The sequence below is a fragment of the Sylvia atricapilla genome, chromosome 12, assembly GCF_009819655.1.
Source record: "Sylvia atricapilla isolate bSylAtr1 chromosome 12, bSylAtr1.pri, whole genome shotgun sequence".
Lineage (NCBI taxonomy): Eukaryota > Metazoa > Chordata > Aves > Passeriformes > Sylviidae > Sylvia > Sylvia atricapilla.
The window spans coordinates 6,854,217-6,876,617 of NC_089151.1; the positions used below are offsets into that span (position 1 = coordinate 6,854,217).

Consider the following 22,401-nt stretch of genomic DNA (forward strand, 5'->3'; position numbering starts at 1 on the left):
CCCGGCCCCGGTGCGCCCGCAAAAAGAGTCCGTGCTAGGCTGAGTACGACTTTATTGGTGCCGGGGAAGGGCCGGGCGCGGCCCCTCCGGTGCTCGCCCCCGCTGCCGCCTCACCGGCGCTGGTTCAGCCCCGCCAGGTTCTTGATCTGTGGGCACAGGGAGAACGGGATTTAGTGCCTCTGTCCCGGGCGGCCGCCGGAGCAGGTGCCGAGGGGAGGCCCGCGTGCTACGAGCAGAGAGATGTGGGAGTGAGAGGAATCTGTGGTTTGGGACAACTGCAGGGGAAGGAGGTGGGAGAAATTCTTGAGAAGTGCTTCATCAGTAAAAATAATGTCGAATTTATGTTCCAGTCTGTTTGTCTTGTCCTGATACAAGGAAAATGGATTTCTGATAACAAGGAAATCACTTTGTTGCTAAACGCAATGGAGGTTTCCAAAAACAGGATCACAGTGAGGCTCTTAAGCCTTTCAAAAGCCACTCCTGGGTACACAAACGGTTATTTTGTATCCCAGAGAAAGTTCAGTTCCCTCTGCACGGACAGAAAGCAGTCCAGCATAGCAAGAAGCAACTGAATTCTTGGAAGGACACTGAAGTCAAATGAAACAGCTTGAGGAAGTCACCCTGCTGTGGCTCAGGGACAGGTGCCACCTCCCAAATATCCATGGGGCCACTAACTAGTCAAGATTTCCAGCACAGGGCCTGGCACAGGGAGAGATCCTGTGACTAGGAATGAAGAACAGGTGTATTTATTCTCATCACCTGTCTCTCATCCCTAAAGCTCACCCTGCAGCTTCAGACTTAACTTCCATATGCTCTATTCAAGTTCTTTCACCAAGAAACAGTGAACTAACTCAAACTACCAGGAAATCACCCTTAAATCTAAGTTATGAAAGACAATAGTTTTTCCATGTTGTCCTCTAGATTTGGGAGGAAAACACATGCTGACACATTCAGAAGCAATTCTGCTGTCACAGCCCTGCTGGTTTCAGCATTACTTACAGTAACTGCAGCTCCCATCAGGCCCTGGACAACGGCTTCTCCAGTGGATTGGACCTGGGAGACACAGGGAGAACACGACCTTTTTCTTCCTGCAGTTGCACTCACTGCCCCCAAACACAGAGAGGGAATGCACGACAAACATTACAAACCCTACAGGAAGCTGCCACAGACAGGGCACATGAAAGGGGTTTCCTGGGATGTCTCCTAACCACTGGGACAGTCTGCCAAAGAGGGCACCTTCATGTCAGTTTGCTAAAAACCACATAACCATTTATTGATTTTGAACTGACAGCAGCAAGAGGGTCTCTCAGCAGATGTGGGATGTGCATGGTGGAAAAGCCAGGTGTGCTTGCATACATCCTTGAGGAGAAGGGATTTGCTGCATGCACAGCTGTCCCTGAGCTTACCTGACTGGCTGTATTGCTCATGGTCATGGCGTCGGCCACTCTGTTTCCCAGGAAGCGCCAAGTGTCCTCGAAGCCAGGGGACGAGTCCTGCATCATCACCAGCTCAGTGGTGTTGTAGATGCCAGTGAGCACAGCCCGGCGAGTGTACCAGTTAAACTGCAGGGCCACAGGAGGAGAGGGAAAGCTGTGATCTGAGTGCACATCAGGAGTGCAGCTATCACAGAATTGCCAGGGAAAAATCCCACACCCACAGCACGTTCTTTCCCATACAGAGGAATTTGCCCTTTGCAGCTGGATCTATCAGGGCCTGAGACAAAATCCCTTCTGTTCTCTTCGTGATTCTAAAATCCCACCTGAAGAGGTCTCTGAGGCATGAGAAAACTTTGCCTGGCTCCTGGTGTTGGGAAGAGGGATCTGCTGTGAGCAACTTTAAACCCCATTACTGGGAAAGAGGGAGCAGGCTCAGCATCACAGCTTCCCCAGAAAACTCATGTAACCAGTCAGGAGGTGCAAACAAAACACCAACTTTAGAACCTCTCCTAATCTCTGCATCAGTGAGACTTTAGGAACAGCTCAGTGCAGACACTGGCTCCAACACGTTGATTTGACTTGCATAACATGTAAGGGACTTTCAGTTCCTGAAGCAATTGTGTTCTTTCAGTTGTCTTCTGGTTTATTCCTTTAATTTTTCTGCTGTCATTTATTTTTCACTGCAGTAGCTTCTTTTTTATACACAGATAAAAGAAGCTTATTAAAGTAGTTTGTTAAAATGGTTCATTTAGCTTTTTCCATCTCTCCCTACATCTATAAGAATTAAAGTAATTTATTAATTGCTGTAATTAAAGTTATAATTTTCTTTTATTTCCTGCCAGAAAGATGAAAGCTTTAATAAGCTACTGGTATTTTTAGGTAGGTTCTTTAAAGGTTTTCAAGTCAAGTCTGTAAATGCTATTGCTGGAAGAAGAGCTGTTTGACAGACCCACTGCTCACACACTGAAAACTGGACCAACTTCACACTCTCAAAATCTCAACAACTTTGTGTGTTCAAAAAAGAAAAAAGAAGAGCACTTAAGAGCCTAGGAAAGCAGGTCCTTTTAATTTGCACTAATCCCATTGGCAGAAATTAGCATTTAGTCTCAGTGGCTCTTAAGTCTCTTTAGAAATTAGACTGTAGTTTATAAAGACCCTTGGGTGCCTCTAAAATGCCTTCTTCACTCAACAAATGGGCCATTTGCAGAGGCACTCAGCCCCACTCCTACTTGAACACATGATTTTGCCAAAGTGCTGAGGGGTAGAACCAGCTTGTCCCCAAAGCAGGAGGACTCACATCTGTGGACTGGTCCCCAGCATAGTGCCAGATATCATCAATCATGCTGGTCAGGAGGTTGAGGCTGGAAGGGATGTTACGTGGGAGCAACAGGACACTCAGGGCCTGCAAAGGAAACACACACAGAAATGGGGGCTGAAGAGAGAAGGACGTAACACCAAAGGAGACCAACAGTGCTCTGCCCTGTTATCTTCTCCCTCTTGCTGCTGACTTGCCTCCACATCCCAGTGACAAGTCCTCCCAGCTCTTTGCAGTCTTTACAAGCAGCAGGATGTGCAGGGAATTACACAGTGGCTCGTCAGTTCAGGCCTCAGCCTGTACTGGAGCTGAAAGATCCCTGCTCAGTTCAAACAGCCCTGTGTTGTCTCTCCTGAGCTGCCTCTCTGGCAGGGAAACATCAGAGGCTGAGCTGACTCACCCTGTGTGCCCCTGTGGGCAGGGAGTCACATCTCTCATTTCTCTGCATTTGACTTTGAACTCAGAGCAGCAACCAAGGGCAGAACAGCGCCAGCCATAATGGCCCTGCTGGGATCCTGCAGCCTTTGAACGTAATCACACAGTGCCGGGAGAGACACAAACCACCCACATCCTTCACAAGGCAAATTATGCTAATCCGAAAGAAGAACATGAAGCCTGTACTCTCTCTCTGTGCATGGGGTGCAGGATGCAGCTGCCCAGAGGCCAGCAGTGGTTCTGGACAGAGGCTGACCTCACCTCTCCAATCTTTGCAGCCCAAGATTAGGAGCTCGTTGCTTGTCATTGTAGCTACAATTCAATTCCCTCCCCCCTGTGGGAAGAATGGCTTGAGAGTCAAATCTGAATTTAGAAGCATGGAGCCCTCTCAGATCAGAGCTCTATCCTCAGGCTCCCAGGGGCTTGTTGGTCACACACTCGAGGACAGTTTCCTGCAGCAAAGCTGTTCTGCATTTCCAGGGGTGAGGTGATCCTGGTGCAGCCACAACAACACTGCACAGAGCCTGACTTGCAGTGACACTGCAAATAGGACTAAGCAGACACAGGTAATCCTCTGGGGACGCCAGATGGGTGGAGTGAACAACAGAGAGCTTTGCCTTTCCAGAACTGCGAGAAATAGTGCTCTAAGGTCACCTTTAACTGCCTCCTTCTAAGGCTGCTCTCCTCTTGAAGGCTACTAATCATTTGAAACCAGCCAGGGTTTCATTTGCAACCTTGAACTAATCTGGTGGAGAGACTATGTTGAAAGTCACAGGGTATTTAAAATACACACACTCAAAAGAGACAATGCTGATATTACTTTTATACCTGGGGCCATTTCTCAATATATGGAATCAGCATCCTTAGTCTGGCTTCCACAGCATCTCTCAGGAATTCATCTATAGGCTTCTTTCTGAGTAAGGAAAAGAAAAATCAGGAAGAATATCCAAGTTAAAACTCAATTCTGATCTTGAAAGATCAATCTCCACCTAGCTGAGCAACAGATAAGCAAAGTATTATAAATCCTTCATGCCTTTGGTCCTAGTCTGTATCTGGGAAGATGGTTTTATTCGGGTAAATTATACTTTTAACTTAAAGTACCTGTGTTCCAGATGGCCTCTCTGTCTACCCAGCTCCCAAAATCTGCAAGGGAAGACATTTGCTCACACCCATTACTCACTCTGCTTCACCTAGCTGAACTAGTTTCTGCTCCTTCTCCAGCAGCTTGGACAATTTGGTGTTGCACTCAGACACAAAGTGCAGGATCAATTCACTACCATCACTGTGAAACATCCCTGCTGCAGCAACAGAGAGGCCCAGGGTCTGTAGGGAAGAAGAGAGAAGCACAGACAAGGTCAGAAACTGCTAAGAAGGATGCAGCTAGAAAAAACTTGTATTTATTTTGTGAAAGACATAATGTGAATTTAAACAAAGCAATGCTGCATTAAAAAGCACTTCCTATATGTGTTTTTCTCTCTTTAGGATTCACTACTGTGGATTGTGCCTAAGCCTAACTCTGAAGGGGCTACCCTGTAGCAGCTGGGTTTCATTCCTGCCCAGTAGCATTTGCTGACTAGGGTGCATCGCCCAAGAGTATGTGGGGGAAGCATGCAGGCCTGGCTGTCCCTGCACTTCAGCTCCATCCAGTTTTCAACTGGTTTGTTGCTTCTCTCCCCACATACCTTGGCTCCCTCTGCAATGGCCTCTGCAGTCCAGCCATGCTCAGGCACAAACTCCAGCGCCGCTGTGAGGATTCGATGCTGCAGCTGCTCCTCGCTCTCATAGTCCTCAGACTCCTGGCCGCCCTGGCCAGTGTAACTATGAGAAGGTATTGTTACAGTGAGGGGAATGGCACCACCAAACATCAGAGCCCTGGGCTCTGCCACTCACTCGCTGACACCAGGCACGTTTTGAGACCTGCTTAGTATTAAATCTGGCCTCCTCCAGTAAAATCCTTCCCTGTTCAGAAAAATGATTCTTAACGAACCTTTGGTGTGGGAGAAGAGAAAAATAAGGGATGGAGGGCTCAATGGAGATGCCTACATGGAGACCAATCAGCCTCACATTCCCTCTCCTTTACAGAAAACTAGACTATAACCTTTTCCAACACAACCTTTATACTATAGGCATATGGACCACACGTGGTCCCTGTTTTTTTAGATTTACACAAAAATCCAGAAGCAAAGAGCTGCGCTTTGCAGACGAGAGAGTTTCCCTCTTGAAAGCAAGTCCCGTACTGTTTCCATGGTGGAATTTGCACTGTCACAGCAAACCAGCTCTCCAGCTGCTGCAGTCTGGGGCTCCCTAACTCTGGATCTCATTGTCTTCAAGTTTCAGATGTGAGGTTCAGGAAAGCAAAAGCCCTCCGATCCCTCTGAAGGTGGGACAGTGCTAGAAGGAGCTGCTGAGTTACCTGGGGTGACGGCCCTGAGGTTCCTGTTCAGGCTGGTGACCAGCTGGAGGTGAATCAAAGTGCTGCTGAGAGGAAGATGTCAGTGGCTCCTTCTTGTGCTCATCGGAGGCTCTCCTCAGCGCGGCCGAGGCCTGGAGGGCACGGGCTGGTGGATAGTGCTGGCACTTGACCACTGCAAGGGAAACCAAGAGTCAGCATCTCCTTCCAACACCAGGAAACACAGAAAATTAAGGTAAAGCGAGTTGTGAATGCAGCTGAAAACAACACAGATTCATAGTGTCTTTGTTCACGCTTCTGATAAGCGCCGCTCTTGGCTGAGCTCATGTCTATGTGAATAAAGCAAAAATGTTTGTGAGGGAAAGAACAGTGCAAATAGCACATATACAAATAGTTTCCCAATCTCGGACTAGGAACCCGGCATCCAAACGTGGCCTCTCCCCATTTTGGTCCCTCAGGAGTTGGGAGGAAGGGGCTGACCTCCGAGCAGGGGACATCAGGCAAGTCCGACTCGGGAGCTGAAGAGCCCTGAGACACACCACGCGCTAATCACTGATTGCTCAACGCCACTCGGGGGAACTTTTAATTTAGCTGCTGCTTTTTGGGTTCGGGGAGGGGTTTTTTTGTAATAAATCGTGTTTCACGGCCCACGCTTCTAAAAACACCGCCGAACAACCCGTCCTTCAAACCCAACCGCCCGCCGCGGTTCCCTCACACCCCTGGCGCCCTTCACCTCACCTTGCCCCGCCCCGCCCCGCCCCGATCGCCGGGGGCCGCGCGCACGGGGCCGCGCACGGGCACGCGCTCCCCCTTTCCCTGCCCGCCCCGCGTCCCGGGCGCGCCCCCCCGCCCCTCACCCGCGCGGCCCCGCCACAGCCGCCAGCCCGCGCGCCGCAGCCCGCCCGCCGCCGCCATCTTGGAAGCGGGCAGAACGCGATGACGTCACAGTGACGGCGTCAGACCGGGACGATCGAGCGGAGGGGGCCGAGGCGCGGGAGGTGAGCGGGGAACTGCCCCTGGTTTTTCCCCTTAAAAATCTTTTCTGAGACCTCGTCTGAAGCGCGTGGGTGGGAGCTCTGTGTGTGTGTGTATTTTAGTAATTCCTTCACGAAATTTCCTGACTTATCCTTTCCTTGCTCCCTTTGAACCGGCCCTGCTCGGTGACCGAGGGGTTTATTACGCCCGTTCTCCATGTGCGCATCTGCTCCAGGGCCCGCAGCCTTGCGCCGCGTCCCGGCCGCCGGGAGCGGGAGCCTGGAGCGTTCCCGGGAGCCCAGAGCGTTCCCGGGAGCCCGGAGCGTTCCCGGGAGCCCGGAGCGTTCCCCGGAGCGTTCCCCGGAGCGTTCCCGGGAGCCCGGAGCGTTCCCGGGAGCCCGGAGCGTTCCCGGGAGCCCGGAGCGTTCCCGGGAGCCCAGAGCGTTCCCGGGAGCCCGGAGCGTTCCCCGGAGCCCGGAGCGTTCCCCGGAGCCCGGAGCGTTCCCCGGAGCCCGGAGCGTTCCCCGGAGCGTTCCCCGGAGCCTGGAGCGTTCCCCGGAGCGTTCCCGGGAGCCCGGAGCGTTCCCTGGAGCGTTCCCCGGGAGCCCGGAGCGTTCCCGGGAGCCCGGAGCGTTCCCTGGAGCGTTCCCGGCCGCTCGGAGCCGGCTGTGCTGCGTCAGGAGGCTGCAGTTTACAGCCCTGACGTGCTACAGAACCCTGGAAGCGGTTTGAGCTGGAAGGGACCGTCGAGATACTGAAGCGAAACCTGCGCTATTGTTTAACCCCTTTCCTTGCCCTGTCCCCCAGGGACTGTTAAATGTGTGTGACTTGGAGATAAGGGCCCCTCCTCACGCCACACACGGGATCCTCGGCCTGTTCCCCGCATCTCAGGGAGGAGGTGTTGCTGTTGATGCAGTTTGGGCTCTGACTGATCTTGCAAGGTCATGCATAATCTGCTGTTCAGAGAGGAAGGTGTGACTTCGAGTTTATCTTTCCCACCCTAGCCTAGCAGTTTAGGTATCTTTCGAGATTTCCAGCCGCCTTCTTGGGAAAGGTGACTTTTTAATGATATGTGTGTTTACAAATGTTACTGTCCGCTGTAGCTGCTTAGCTTGTGTCACACATGCAAAACCAGCTGTGAAATGTCACAACCTGCAGGGTGTATCCAAGGTGTACATTCCCTACTGGGTTGGCATTGTGTTGTTTTAGGGTGAAATCCTACTGCAGTAGCTCAGAAAAGGCACAGATTGTCCCATTCTGAACTTGTTTGCAGTCCCCAGGAGAGAGGGGGAGCCCACAGCACACAGAGCCAGAGGAACTGTGTGTCAAAATCTCCTCCCCACTTCACTGCAGTCAAATTTGGTATAGCATATCCATGAGTTGTGCTTTAATGGCAACGTGATGGCAGTAAAGCATTACCCAGGATATGTGATGTAGTGATTCCTGGTAAAGACCTTGCTTACAACTGTCTCTCCAGAAATAGATGTGTTGTTTGCAGCTAATTGAAGATACACTGGGCAACTGTTCTGGTCAACAGTTCCTCTGTTCTCTGTGGTCGTTTTAAATTAGGAAGAAAATAAGTTTGTATGAGATAGAGGAAAGAGGGGAGGTCATCAGGTTCAGTAGCTGGTGCTATGAGAACAGGTGATGATGGGATACTATTGCCATACAAGGAATACAATCTCAAAAAAAAATATCAGTGGGGACAGCTTTCTCTAAACTGTCACTGCACGTTCTGTTCCCCTCCTCCCTCCCTGTAATTTGCTTACCAGTGCCACCAATCATAACAGTGGGAAGAGCCTGAATCTGGAATGCTGGGAATGCTGAAAGTTACTTTTTCTTCTCATATACTGCATAAGCAAACTCTGCAAGGTGTTGTTTGGAGTAGGAGAGACAAGGCAGTGTTTAATGTCAGATAGCTGTCACTGCTCAGGAAATCCAGAAATCCTGTGTTTGTTTTATTCAGATTTTTAAGGAAAGCAGTTAAGTTTTTTTCTTATTTTGTTTGTTTCTTTAAAGCATGGCTTGCGGTCTCCCAGCAAAACTAGTGCATGAACTGGAGAGAAACTGAATCATACCCTAAAGTGTAGCTCTTTCTTCATGTCCTGCTAACACTCTGTGGGAACTTTGAGTTGCTCATTTCCAAAAAATTATCCCCATTTATTAAAACAACTCAGCTGATTAAGTCCACAGAGGTTTGTGCTGTGCTTAGCACTTATCCTTCCTCTCTCTCTCCCTCCCTGTTCCCCCCCCAGCCACTGCCAGGTTTGCTCCTGCTGCTGCTGGAATGGGGGAGTACGGAGTCACCCCGGGCCAGCGCGTGGCCATCGTGTGGGACAGCTCCTCGCCGGTCGAAGCCCTGAAGGCTTTGGTGGATAAAATCCAGGCACTGGTGGGACCGAATAATAGAGTCTCCGTGGAAAATGTTAACCAGCTGTCTCAGTGTAAGAATGAGTTAATTTTTCAGTTTCCTTCAAAGGGAGAGGGTTCTGCTGCTGTGTGAGCCAGCACCTTCCCACTTTGGGAGTCAGCACTCAGAACATCGACAGCACCTGCTGCTCTTACCCTGGGCAGTACAGCAGTGATGCACCTATGCTTCTGGGACTGGTGTCTTTAATGAGTTACTGCTGTGGTACTCAAGCACGAGGGAGGTGGAACTGGTGTATTAAGCCGTGTGTTATGTGTGTAAAATTGTACCATCTTCCTCTTCCTTCTCAGCGGCTCACAAGGAGTCCAGTTTCGACGTAATCCTCTCTGGCATGGTACCAGGCAGTACAGCACAGCACAGCGTGGAGCTCCTGGCAGAAGTAGCTCGGATACTTAAGCCAGGGGGCCGTGTCCTCCTGAAAGAACCAGTGGTTACAGAATCAGGTGAGAGACTCTTGCTTCCATGGCAACATAGTATTTCTCATGAGGATTAAGCTGAAATAGAAAGCACAGGAACGCCAATCAATATTGAGAGATTTTCATTCTCCTGGCACACTAACCCAAATCACAAGGTTTTTATCCTGTGCTTAAGCTGGTATCCATCAGGGATGTTTGCAGTCACTCTCTTATCAAAAATGCTGGATAGGTTTGTTCCTAAACTGCATTGAAAAGCTTCAGTGACCACTGTTTTCTCCTCAGGGTGCAGTGTTAAGTAGTTGCAGATGTTGTATTTCTGAAGAGCTTCCGAAGTGGTTTTAAGACTAGGTGACAGATGCTGAAGAGATTGCCCCAGAAGTCAGTTGTGAAATAGTTTTCCAGAAAAAGTTAAAGGTGTTTGGACTGAGTTTAGGAGAAAAGCCAGAGTACCTGCTATGGGACAGCTGGAGGAGCCATGAGAAGATGAACACAAGATGATTTCTTAAATTAGAGTGTTCATTTAGGAGTCCATGTTCTGAAAACTTCATGAGTAGTTAACTTTAATAGGTAAAAATGTTCAGGAGGGAGTTTGTCTTGGGTTTGGGGTTTTTTTAAAAATCTTTTAATTTTTTATGTGTATTGATTGGATTGAGAAATGTTGTGGCATATATAGAACATATTTGTAGCTAGAATGCCTTTGTGACCACACACTGTTATTCCAGTGAACAAGCTGCTGCTGCTTTTTCTGATTTGTTCTGCTGTCAAATAGAAAGGGCCCAATTTTGGTGCAGAAGTTTTGGCTCATGTACTTCCCTCTAAAGTTCTTGCTATTTCAGGTTTCTCAGTCAGCTATATTCTTCTTGCCTCCTCTTACTCTCTGCTTTTGTGTCTTGCAGGAAGCAATGGCAAAATCAAGACAGCGGCCAAGCTCCTCACAACTCTGACTCTCTCTGGGTTGGTGGAGGTGAAGGAGGTAGGGATGTGTGTACCATTTCCAGAAATGCCCTCAGGGGATTGAGGGATGAGTTTTTTAGCTACCCTGGTTCGCTGTAAATGCGCATGGCCACTGCCCGGCACAAACTTTAGTTACTGTCAGCATTGTGTTTTTCTTTAGAATTGGTAATACTGACTATGTTCACTGGAATGCTGGGCTTGGTGGTAAAAGAAGGGGTTCTGCATGAGGTTAACCTAAAATCTTACTTGGCAGCTACAAAAGGAACCACTCACCCCAGAGGAGGCCCAATCTGTTGGAGAACATCTGGGTTACCAAGGCAATGACCTTCTCATTATTCAGATAGAAGGCAGGAAGCCCAATTTTGAAGTGGGATCCTCAAGTCAGCTCAAACTTTCCTTTGCCAAGACACCTGGTCCTTCAGGTACGGAGTGCTGCATGCTGAGTATGAGTTTTTTGTGGCTCCCAATGACAGGCATCATTTGCAACAGGGAAATGCACTCCCGAGTAGGGAATGCTACAGTAAAAACCTATGGAGTGGGGCTTTCCAAAGTTGCTTGAACTCTATTTGTTTCAAGCAGATGGGGCAAAGGCTGGAATAACTGCTATTCCTTCCTTTGTTTTGGCTCCAGGAAAGCCTTCTGTGGACCCAGCTGCTGCCAAGCTGTGGACGCTGTCTGCCAATGATATGAATGATGAAGACATGGTAAGTGGTTTTCTTTGTGAGGCTGTGCTGTTCATTCTCTCTCCCCATTCTTTCCTATTCTAAATACTTTCAGTTATGTCTCTTGGGAAGCTTTACAACTTCAGAGGTAGAAAAACCTCCCTAAGGCAAAATAGCTCATGTCCTCCATGGAGTCTGGAGAGCTCAGTGCTGTGGTGAGGGCAGAGAGGAGACAGGGATAAGAGGGCAGAGCTACATCACTTTAGTGCCAGTCTACACATAGCACAATTTCTTTTAACATAACTCAGCAGTGTCATTCCCTACTGAAAAGTCCATTTCCTGCATTTTGTCTCCCATGGTGTGTTTTCAGGATCTTTTGGACTCCGATGAGCTGTTGGATTCAGAGGATTTGAAAAAGCCAGATCCATCATCCCTCAAAGCTCCATCCTGCAAAGAAATGGGCAAAAAGAAAGCTTGCAAGAACTGGTCAGTGCTGGAATTCATATATCAGTGAACCATTCAACTGCAGCATTCAACTTTTAAGAGGTGGAGGGATTTAAAAAAGATTGCAGGCAATTTGCTGTTCTTCAGAGCCTAACTGTCTTGATTCATGTCCTTTCTTACCTTAATCATTTGAATGTAAATCCAAATACAATGACAATTGTCCCGTGACTGCTACAAATTGTCACGACGGTGTATAACTATCAACAGCCATCTTGGAGGTGGCTGCTTAGCTTCTGCAGCTTGTCTAAAACCCTGGTTTCTCACATTCCAAGGAGAAACAGCACATGTAGCAAGTGCTGTAGTGTCATTTCCCACTCAATTTAAACTTGAGGAGTGTTTCAACACTTGTTATACAAACCGTGGTGTTGAAGAACAAAGTGAGGAGCCTGAGTCCCAGAGTCAGCTGTGTTGTGTGACAGAGCAAGGGCTGTCAGAAGTGTTGATGACTCATGACCTTTAAGCAGAAAGATGCAGGTGACTTCTTTGTTTTTCTACAGCACATGTGGCCTGGCTGAAGAACTGGAACAGGAGAAGAAGAACTCACAGCCCAAATCTGCCTGTGGAAATGTAATTAGTAATTTTTGTCTTTATACTATGGTTTGCAGTATATGATTGCTGTGTAATTATTGTATTCCCTAGTCACTGCTGCCTGAGCTGGATCACTGCTTCCACACACTGCCTGTGCAGCTTCTGCAGAGCTTCAGCCTTTGACCTGTGCCCATGTGCTCTGTACCAGCACATGCTGTCTGTTCTGACTCCCTAGAGGAATCAGAGTGAGCAGTGAGCCTTTCTGTCTCTGCTCATGGCCTAACCAGGGATCTGCCCAGGGCAGATTGCCTTGTGGGAGCTCAAGGGGCTGCCCCAGCCTGGCACACCAAGTGGGGTGGAGACTCCCTCCTGTGTGAGCCCAATGCCTGCACAGCTCTAACCAGGTGTGTTGAGAAGGGGGTAAAAGGGAAGCAGTTTCTGTGCTCATAGATGCTGAGGAGCATGACATCTCTTGGTCTGGAGAAATCATATCATAGGGGAAGGGACCTGAAAGTGGCACCTGATTACAGACTGTGCTTTTTTTCCCTTGCCAGTGCTACCTGGGGGATGCATTCCGCTGTGCCAGCTGCCCTTACCTGGGGATGCCTGCCTTTAAGCCTGGGGAGAAGATTGTCCTGCAAGAGAACCAGCTGCACGATGCCTAACAAAGACAAAGACATGTCCTACCAAGGACTCTGCTGCTTTTCCATCACTCTGAGGTTCTTCCTGCAGTCCTCCTCCTCTCAGACTCATGCTCTCCAGCCGATACTCCCATGTGGGGAGGGCACTGCGGGCACTGTCACTGCTGTGAGCTCACTGCTTGTCACCAGCCTTGGGCTACCTGATCCTCTGGTGACAAGTCACGTATTAGACTCCATGTTACACCTTGTTATGGCTGACCCGACTTGATCTGGACGCTGGCCGTCACAGCGTGTCCCGCCAGCAGAGGGAGGTGCAGTCACATGTCGGGTTGTCCTTGTGTGGCATTTCCCATGTCCTGCAGCTCTAATGAGTCCTGATTTTCCCTGGTGAATCAGCAGCTCTGGCTCAGCCCCCGGGGTGACTGGGCTCCTGCTCTCTTTGAAATTTGAACCTGCAGCCCCTTATCATGTGCAGGTGGCTCAGCAGCTCCTGTGGCAAGTCAGGAGCAGGGAGTACACTTAGCAGTATGTACTCTTAGCAGTGTGCATGGGAAAGGCTGGCAGGCATGATGAATTTCCAAGTGTATTGGGAGCCCCTACCCCCAGCAGTTTTCAGCAAAATGATGAAAATCCAGTCCCACAAAGAACTCCTGCCTTTAAGGCAGGGAGCTGATGAAACAAGGTCTGTCTTGTCTTCCCACAGTTTTCAGCCCAACACGAACTGGAAACACAAGGACAATCAGAGACTGTCACCTCTCTTGGTGGTTACCCAAGTGAGTTACCTGCAGTGTCAAATACATAAGAACATAGCAATAATTTAATTTCTGGATGATCTGTGGTGGCCCTTTGCTCCCTTTCTATGAGATACTATTTATTTGTGTAGTTACTGCTAGTGAAGCATCCTGCAGGTGTGGGATGAGGGTGCTGTTCACATTTTGTGCCAGGCTTGCTTCTCACCCAGGGAGGGGGAGGAGGAAAGGCCACATCCAATGTCTCAGTGGGGACTGCTTTGTTTGGAGCTCTTGCTCCAAATGATGTGACTTCTTGTCGTGTGCTACCTGAGTCACTAAACTCATGGAGGGGGCTGGGATGAAAGGCTCTTCTGTTCTTGAAATAAAAGTGACCAATAGTATAGCCTTTGATTTAAGGTTGGTATTAGTGGTATTCTAAGTGTGTCTCCTTCTACTCATCCTCTCAGTGATTTCTTAAACTGTTCAAACGTTAAATAGCATCTTTGAGTTCTACATAAATTTTTCCTCTGAAAACTTGACTTCAATATGTGGTATGCACTGGAAACAACAGATGTTAGGGAAAACTTGGGAAAACTCTTCTCTGACTGTTTAGATGCTGCTCTGGGAGCTTGCATTGCCCCAACTGGTGGGACTGAAGCCCCTTCCTTCCAGAACATGGCTTTCCAGACCCCTCTTTCACACCTCCCCAGTCCCTGCCTCTGTCATCAGTGAGAACTGCTCCCAAGGAGACAGGATTTGTGTGATAAACACCTGTCCAACCAACTTGTTGCTCCTAGCTAGTGATGTAAGGAAATGGGCAAAAGCCTCCCTACATTTATGGCCTTTGGGGGTTTTATTGCCTTTTCTCAGTCTCACTGGTAGTAGAAGATCAGATCTCTTTATGAGGTCCCTGATAAAGGCAGCCCTTATCCTGAGCTCTGCTTTTCTCTTCCCCAAACTGGGAGAAGCAGCACTTTTACTTTTGTTTCTCTGCATGAGTCAGCCTTCTTTTTTACATCCAGCAGAGCTTGGGGGGCAGCAAGGACACACTGCTCCTGGCAGGAAAACCCATCGTGGATGTTTCACCCACCTGCCTTGGGTGCACACAGGGAGAAGGGGCCCTCCGTATGGAGGAGTTTGGGGCAAGGAGGGGTTGTGTTTATTATTGCTTTATCTTCACACGCTTGCTTAACTTAAGCTTGTGATAGCATCTTTCTGAGAAGTGAAATTTGAAAGCTCAGCTCTGGCCGTAGTAGCTGCTTCACCTTTTTAAAAATAGCCAATGAGCAAAGATTGCCCCCACCCTTCCTGCCTGCACTGGAGAAGTTGCCTCAGCTAGTTCCTCCAGCAGCCCTGGCTGCCTTTTCCCTGCCTCTTGCTCACCAGTGGTGTTGCTCCAAGGCTACTTCATGGCTTCTTGCCTGGTTCCCTGTTAAAAGTGCTATTCCAGATCTTATTCCCCACTGACCTTGGGGATAAAGGAGGATGCAAATGCAGCACTGTGAATGTCTCAGCTTCCTCCATTTCATTGATCAATAACTCTTCCCTGGTGAAGCAATGAGCCATGTTTTTCCCTCCACTTCTTTTTAAGGCAGTTAAGCAAATGCAGAGCCTCTGGCAGCCCTTGTTAATCTTGATTTGTACCACGGCTTTCCAATTTTGCCTCTTTGCAATTTACTGAGCATGTCATTCTGCTCATATCCTTTGTGGTTTTCCTCATGGGCTTCTATTTTGACTAGTGGGATTCTAAAGAACTCTGCAGCTATACTTGTCTCCTCTGAAACTTCTCCCTTCCCCCAGCAAATATTAAGTGGCTACCAAGGTTGTAAGTACAAGTCTCAGGTGTCTGGCTCAGCTGTTCCTGAATTCATGAGCAGCCTGTCCCTCTTACTTGAAGGTTTTTAAAAACCCTTTTCTCCTTAAAATAACAATATAAGTCATTTCATGCTATAGACACAAGAGAAGGGCTGTGCTGGTCGAGCCCAAGGGCTACACAGCCTGGCTGCAGAGAATCATGGGATCCTTTTAGGTCAGGAAAAAGATGTTTGAGTCCAATAGTTACCCCATCACTGCCAAGCTTGTGCAGGTGTTTATGTCACTGATGGTGGGAACATTGATGGGACAAAGAATGGAACTTGGTCATGTACATGCTGATGATGTCATGGCTGACATAGAAGATGAGAGGGTGGGTGTGAGAACCTGGCCCATGACAGATACATTTCTCACCAAAGAGGTTATTAGTACTAAACTGAAATCTCTCTTGCCTGTCCTATTGACCAGCAGGCCACTAAACTTCACTCTATCAATATCATTACCAGGAGGAGCTCAATCAGAGCTGTCTCTGAATTGCAGCTGGTCTTGAGCAGGGAGGCCTCTGAAAATTAGAAATACCTTCCCTGAGATGAAGAGAAGCCTTCCTTATTCAAGGTGGAGATATGACAGATATCCTCAGTATCCACCTATGACAGACTCTCAAGTCACTGAGAGCTTGCTGAGTATGTGCTATGAAACATTACTAATCCATGTAGTTACTCCAAATTATAATAAACTTTGTATGGCTAATTCATTAGGCATAAAGCATTGTCCAAGTCTGAGATTAAGATTGGACTGAGCTACACTGAGATGCCAGAAAGGTTTGAAAAGCAGCAGTCCACTCAAACTTACAAGTGGGATGGTCCTCCTTATTCTTTCTGTCTACAATCATTCTAACTCAGTTTTAATGATCAATTTTCAAGGTTGTCCCCTCCCTACATTCTCATTTGTTTATCTGAGCAAACTCAAAAATCCAATGGGTGCCCTGTCAACCCTTACTGACACTCCCTTGCTTTACTCTGATTTGTTGTTTTTCGTTCTACTGGCTCCCAGGAATTCTCAAAGTCCATCTTCACACTATCTCAAGGTGTTCCTCACTGCTTCTGTTCTGTGATCCCACTCTGGGTTGGTCATTGGCCACAGTCTTCCCCCAGCAGTTTCCTCCCCTTCTTTGGTTGCACTCCTGGATTTTATACACTTGTGTCAGGCAAACATCACTTGGTTGGTTGGCGTTTCTTTAATGTTTGGACATCTGTCCAAGTTGGATCATATGCTCTGAGAATAACCCAGAAGATCTGGACTATCTTTTTGGGGTCATCTCTGAACCTCAGCATCTGTTGTGGCTGTAACACTAAATCATTACAGCTACGTGCTGGTTTCAAACCCAGTGAGAAAATTAACTCCGCTCAAGCTTCTCCTCCTCCCCCATCCTCTTTCAATAGCAGAGGAAACACCAGGCGAGACCACAAGTGGGAATCACAATTTTACTGAAAAACTCAAATGCAACATTATCAATAAAAGAGGGCCCAAAAGACAGTGCTGTACCCATGAGAAGGGTATTCACCACCAAACCAACAAAAACACCTATCCACTCCCAGTACAAAGCAGATCCATGTGTATCACTGCAGCAGCACCTCTGTGAAGCAAGCAATGCTTTTCCATCTTGCCCCTTGTGTTTCAACTGAGCGAATGAGAGCAAGGTCAACCCATATCACAGCAGGTGCCTGCTCCAGAGAAAATCCAGGAAATCTCTCCAGGACTTCTCATGGCTGTGCCACCCAGCACATCCAGGACCAAGCTCTTCCTGAACACCATGTTGGCTACACAGTGTACAGTGTCATTCCTGAACACAGAGCAAGTAAGCAAGTGTCAGTGACTGGAGACAGTGAAAAGAGTGGCTGAGGCTTGGCAGTGCTTGGAGCTGCAGAAGGCAAGAGGAAAACGGGCTCAAGAGCCCTATCCTCATTGTGAGACATGGCTTCTCCCAGGGGAACGTAAAGCAGGGTTCTGCAGCTGCATCAGAGCAATAGGTGTCTTTGGTCACCAAGACTGCACTGCTGTATGAGCTAACATGTAGTTTTTTGAGGAGAATGACCCCAACAGGTGGACAAGCTGCTCATCTTCACTTGCCCTCTTCATGTGGGGAGACACCCACCTCTGTGCTGGCAGCATTGCCATCCCCACCACTCTGCTTCTGTTGTGATCGCTTGATCTCGGTGTAAATGACATTGCTGGAGGCAGATCCTGTCCCTTTCTTTTCAAAATTCAGGTTGGCATAGGTCAGCTCCTCAGTCCCTGTCACTGGGGTTGCCTGCAGGGAGAGAGCAATGAGTAGAGCCTTTGCTTTTCTTTCTGTGTCTCCCCTGCTAGTATATCTCCACTGGCACAACTCTTTGTGCTGCCCAAGCATTACCCAGATTACTCAGAAGTGCCACCCACACAAACACTCATAAGCCCTTATTTAAAAGGAATTAATAAGTGTTTAGGACCATGTTTTCAGAAAGCAAAGCTGATTTTACTATGAAATCCTTTAAGTGGGTATTCAACAGACAATGCTTTTTTTGCCAGGGAGGAGGAAGCGATACATGTGAAGCCCTCCCTGGTTTACTGTACTGACCTGATTCCCCTCTGCCGCTTCCCTGCTCATGAGCTCTCCTGAAAAAGGAAACCCAGTTTAAACAGTAGTTAAAATAGTGACAATGATCATTATTTTAAATTAGGAAAATAATGAAAGAATGAAGCAAACATCTGCATTGGTCCTGCTTTTGTAGTGGTAGAGGAACCACCGTGGCTCTGTGGTTCTGAAGACAGCCAAGGGGGTGGAGGGGCTGGCAAGGGCTTAAAAGCCCTTGGAGAGGATGGAGAAGAGCTCTGAGGTGGATGCTTCTGGATATGCAAAACCTGTTGCAATAACACAACAGGTTGTGCCATAACCAGACTCCCACCAGCAACTGGCCAGAAGGAAGGAAGGGAGTTGAACCTTCTCACCATGCTGGGACAGCTTGTTCAGGAGGACAGACTTGTGACGGGAACACAGAGCAAGCAAGAGCAGTAGGATGTCAGACAGACATCTCCCAAGCCTGGCTTTGTCCAGACCAGCACCTGAGGAAGAAATGCCAACCTGTTCTGTTCCTTCTGCGCTGCCACAGCAGGAAGCCGATTACCGGCATGTACAGGAGCGTCCCGAGCGCTAAGCCAAGGAGGAGGCACAGGAGGAAGTTGAATCCTGCACACACAACACCACAGAGGCACTTGTGAGCCACCATCCCCCGTGTAGGGACACATGCTGCCACTGCCTCCTTCTTGGCAGGGTCAGTTTCTTCCCAGACTTGGGCTTCCAGACCCTGAATCATCTACAGCTTCAGGGTGCTGACAAAATCCTGTGGGGAATGGTCTCCAAACTCATCCAGGGGGTAGTTTGGAGCATCAGAGTGCCTTCACAGCATCACAGCCTCTGATCTACTGGTGCCTACCCCAGTTTGGCAGCGGGTCCCACCCACTCATGGGGAAACAACTGGCTGTTTTCTCCCTTACTGCTCCTCCCTCTTTTTCCCTGAGGACTTCTCCTGCCCTCCACTCTTGCAGCCAGGGGACTGTGAGGACATACCTGTCCAGATCTTCTCTTTGCGATCATTCTGAAGTCCTTCACAGCTACAGTCTGAAAGGCAGAAACATGAATGAGAGACTGTCCAGAGGCAGAGAACACCCTGCTCTGCTTTGGAGAAGGAGCCTTAACCCCACAGTCCTGGCTGTCCCTCTCCTACCACCACAGTTCCAGCTATGTCAGTATTTGGCTGATGTGCTGCAGTTGGAGGATATGGCAGGTCCTAGGAAGGAACCAATGGCCCAGCAGCTCCATGGTGGGATCAATCTGCCAAAAGCTGCTGTGCTGGGTTGGCTCCTCCAGTTCTCGGGATGCTTGCAGGGGAAACAGCTCATGGAAGAACCAGAGGAGTGCTGGATGTAGCATCCTGCTGTGCCCACTCATCGCCCCCACGCAAACAGACCCACTGCCACTTACCATTAGCTTTTCCTTGTGTGCTGTTTCCAGTGTCTGTCAAGTTTGGTCTTGTGATGAGGACTGCACACACACAGATTCTTGTGTGAGCAGTAGACAGGCTTGAGTTGGTGAAATCCGTACAGTTTCCTTCCAGAACCACATTGTTGGTTTGATTCCCCCACTCCAGACATTCAGGTTTGTACCACTTCACTTGCACTGTGAAGTTCTCCAAACAAATCTCTAAGGGCACAGTGGTTTCTGGCTTTACCTGCTGACTGGCTGTTCCTGGAGGAAACAAAACCAGAAGTGATAGCTGAAATATATATATGATCTTGCAGGGTCATGTCTCACATGTCACTCATGAAAGACATGGAGAAGTGACCATTCTTTTCTGCACCAGTTGATGATCTTTTCCAAATCCGGCTTCTAACTATTCCAGCACTCAACGCTGGAATGTTGCCTGTTGATTTGTGCCACTGGATGCTGTGCAGTGCACAAACTTCTCTGTGCCTCAGGAAGGACTGAAAATGTGAGGATCAGCGGGAAGGCACCTCCTCCACTGGTCATAGGCACCCAAGCAGGAAGTGCCTCAGGCTGCACCATTTCATGGAGCATGAGGTGGGACTGGGGGATTGGCAGTGGAGAATGGTCAGCCCTAGAGAAGCTAAGAAAATATAGTCAACAGATTCCCTGCAGCCTCTCTGGCTTCAATCCCACCCCTAGGGCAGACACTGCAAGATAAGATCTAACCCTACCAACACATCAACTACGGCTGAAATCTGGTGAGCAAGTCCCGCTGGAAAAAAAAAAAAAAAAAAAACCAAAAAAAACCAATAACTATAGGAGTTGGTTTTGTCTTATGGAATATCCACATCTGCCATGTGAAGCTGACCCTCCTAATAATCAGGCTTATAAGCATTTCTGTTTCCTTCCCCCCAGCTGTTTTCTCTCCCTGCTGCTAAGGCAAATCTGGTTCAAAGCCCCTGGAGCTCACAGCCTGTGCATGCACAGTTGCAAGGTGGACCCCTCTGCAAGGCACAAGGCAAAGTGGTGCTGCAGAAGAGGGGCTAAATGATGCAAGAGAAGAGAGAAATGCAGCAGCAGGCACTTGCCACACCTTCTCCAGGCATAAGCAAAGAGAGATGAGTTCAGAGCAGAGGTAAGGGCACTGGAAGACTCACCAACTGGCAGCCAGGTGAGGAGCAGCAGGGGCAGAAAGGTGCTGGCCAGCCAGAGCTCCATGCTTCCCAACAGCCTCATGGTGACCATGCTGGGTGCCTGGTGGGATGGGCCGGGAGTCTCCGTCTCTCCCTGCAGTGCGGGGTCACTGCTCAGCTGAGGGGAGCCAAAGCCTTGCCGAGACTTCACCCCTTTGCTACTGGGCCAGGTAGTTCCCTCTGTGCTCACAGGCCTCCTCCTCTCTTCCCCTTCTCTTGCCTCAGCCCAATTCTTATCGCCTCTCTTCTCTGATTCCTCCTCCGGTTTCATCCTGACCACATACTCTTGGCCCTGAGACCTGAGTAATGCCCCCAGGAGCTGCTGATGGCCATTTCCCACTATTCTAGGGTCCAGCGCAGGAGGTCTCTGCCACTTTCCCAGTTTCCTACAGCACCACCTCCCCACACCACCCAAGTCTGGTTTGTTTTACACCAGGGAATGGACTGCTTGGAGGAAGCTGCCCTCACGGGGGGGGGGGATGGGGTGATGTCCACACCCATCTGGTGATTGCTGCGCTCGCTGAGCCCAGGTGGGGACACACACACCCTGCCAGCCCCCAGGGACTTGCGGTTTGACATGGGGATGGGCTTGATCAGAGTGTTCTGCTTGTGGGACCTACAGGACCCTGCAGAACGCTGCCCCTACTCTCACCATGAGTACCCAGACCCCAGCTCCTGCCCAGCCCCTGTATTTCCTCTGCCACCTCTGGCATGAGGGACACTAGGACATGAACATCCACCAGGCCAGACACAGCTTGTGTCCCCCCTGCCACCAAAGGGACATGTACAGCAGTCAGCAGGCACAGGCCCCTCTGTCTCCCCAGCCTCTGTGGCTGCAATCTCTGCTGCTCTGCACTGCCTGCCGCTGCTTTTCCTCTTCATGCTCAGAGCAAAACCTCCTCCCATCTGCCATTTCCTCCCCTCTGGTTTCTATCAGGACCCATAGTAACCACCCTCCACACCATGTGGGGCACACACAGCCCAGCCACACGTGTCTCCAGAAGAAAGGGTGCTCACTACAGCTCTGCTCCACCAACCAGTGGAACTTCTCGGCTGAAGCTGAGGTCTCATCTGCAAACCAACCCACATGAGGAAACAGCAACATCAGTATGATATTTGCTGATAAGAGGGTACAAGATCCACAAGAATGACAAGTGAGAGGTTCTGTATCCCTCTTGCTCTCCCTTCTGGACCTCTTCATCTCTTCCCACGTTCTTTCAGACGTTTAGTTCCTCTCTGCATTTGAATCTTCATCTTGTCTCATTTCACAACTGCATAATGATGTGTACTTGTTTGCTTCCTTCCCTTTCATTTCTATTCTGGTTCTCACGTTTCCTGGCACGGATGAAGCCAAGACCATCTCCAGCAGGAAGTGCTTTCCCCGTGTTCCCAGCTGTGGTCCTGGTGGAACTAAAGGTTAATGTCTTGCCTTCTGTTGACTCCACAGAGCTGCTCTCCTACCAGAGCCCCTTCCAGCTCCACAGCCACATTCCATGGCACTCTCTGCCAAGGAGAAAAGAGAGCAGGAAATGACAATGCTGCTGTCCCCGTGTCAGCAGCAGCTAAATCAGGCACTACACGATGTCCACAGCAACAAGGAGGCTGCAGAGTTCCTTAGGAGGTCCCCACTCCCTTGAAGTGAGCAAGGGAAATACAGAATGTGCCAGCAAGGTCTTTCTCTCCCAACTGCTGGGAGCCTCCCGGCGGGGAGCCTCCCGTGCGATGCTGGGGAGGATGAGGAGAGATGTGAGGAGAGATGTGAGGAGCTGTTTTCAGTCGGCCCATGGTGGTTTTACATAGACTCTGCCTTGGGTGGCGTGGTGCTCTGCCCTCGGCCCGAACCTCACAGCACTGCGGGACTGACGGGGCTCGGGCCATTGATCTGAGGCCGCTGAGCCCTCACGGAGCTGGGCACGGAAGAGCAAGGATCAGAGCAG

At 49.3% G+C, this 22,401-nt stretch overlaps 3 protein-coding genes across 4 annotated transcripts; 1 reads left to right on the plus strand and 2 right to left on the minus strand.

The window, feature by feature from the left end:
* Nucleotides 1-35: 35 nt before the first annotated feature.
* Nucleotides 36-6,571, minus strand: COQ9 (coenzyme Q9). Its single transcript, XM_066327594.1, has 9 exons — nt 6,454-6,571; nt 5,600-5,771; nt 4,869-5,004; nt 4,367-4,509; nt 4,015-4,099; nt 2,734-2,838; nt 1,407-1,562; nt 1,000-1,053; nt 36-146 (listed from the first exon to the last, which is right to left on the minus strand). Exons 1-9 carry the CDS (start codon nt 6,509-6,511, stop codon nt 111-113), a joined length of 945 nt encoding a protein of 314 aa, XP_066183691.1. The 5' UTR covers nt 6,512-6,571; the 3' UTR covers nt 36-110.
* CIAPIN1 (cytokine induced apoptosis inhibitor 1) lies at nt 6,460-13,838 on the plus strand. Its single transcript, XM_066327597.1, has 9 exons — nt 6,460-6,594; nt 8,827-9,015; nt 9,290-9,442; nt 10,312-10,388; nt 10,623-10,791; nt 11,000-11,073; nt 11,402-11,517; nt 12,033-12,102; nt 12,618-13,838. Exons 2-9 carry the CDS (start codon nt 8,859-8,861, stop codon nt 12,726-12,728), a joined length of 927 nt encoding a protein of 308 aa, XP_066183694.1. The 5' UTR covers nt 6,460-6,594; nt 8,827-8,858; the 3' UTR covers nt 12,729-13,838.
* A 2,879-nt stretch (nt 13,839-16,717) lies between these two features.
* LOC136366506 (uncharacterized) lies at nt 16,718-22,152 on the minus strand. 2 transcript variants are annotated; one of them, XM_066327595.1, is made up of 6 exons: nt 20,429-22,149; nt 19,269-19,532; nt 18,855-18,905; nt 18,369-18,473; nt 17,865-17,902; nt 16,718-17,558 (listed from the first exon to the last, which is right to left on the minus strand). In XM_066327595.1, the coding sequence occupies exons 1-6, from the start codon at nt 20,733-20,735 to the stop codon at nt 17,370-17,372; spliced, it is 954 nt and encodes a 317-aa protein (XP_066183692.1). In that variant the 5' UTR covers nt 20,736-22,149; the 3' UTR covers nt 16,718-17,369. The 2 variants fall into 2 exon arrangements, with proteins under 2 accessions (XP_066183692.1, XP_066183693.1); XM_066327596.1 differs by lacking the exon at nt 18,369-18,473 and having other exon boundaries at nt 20,429-22,152.
* Between the last annotated feature and the right edge of the window lie 249 nt (nt 22,153-22,401).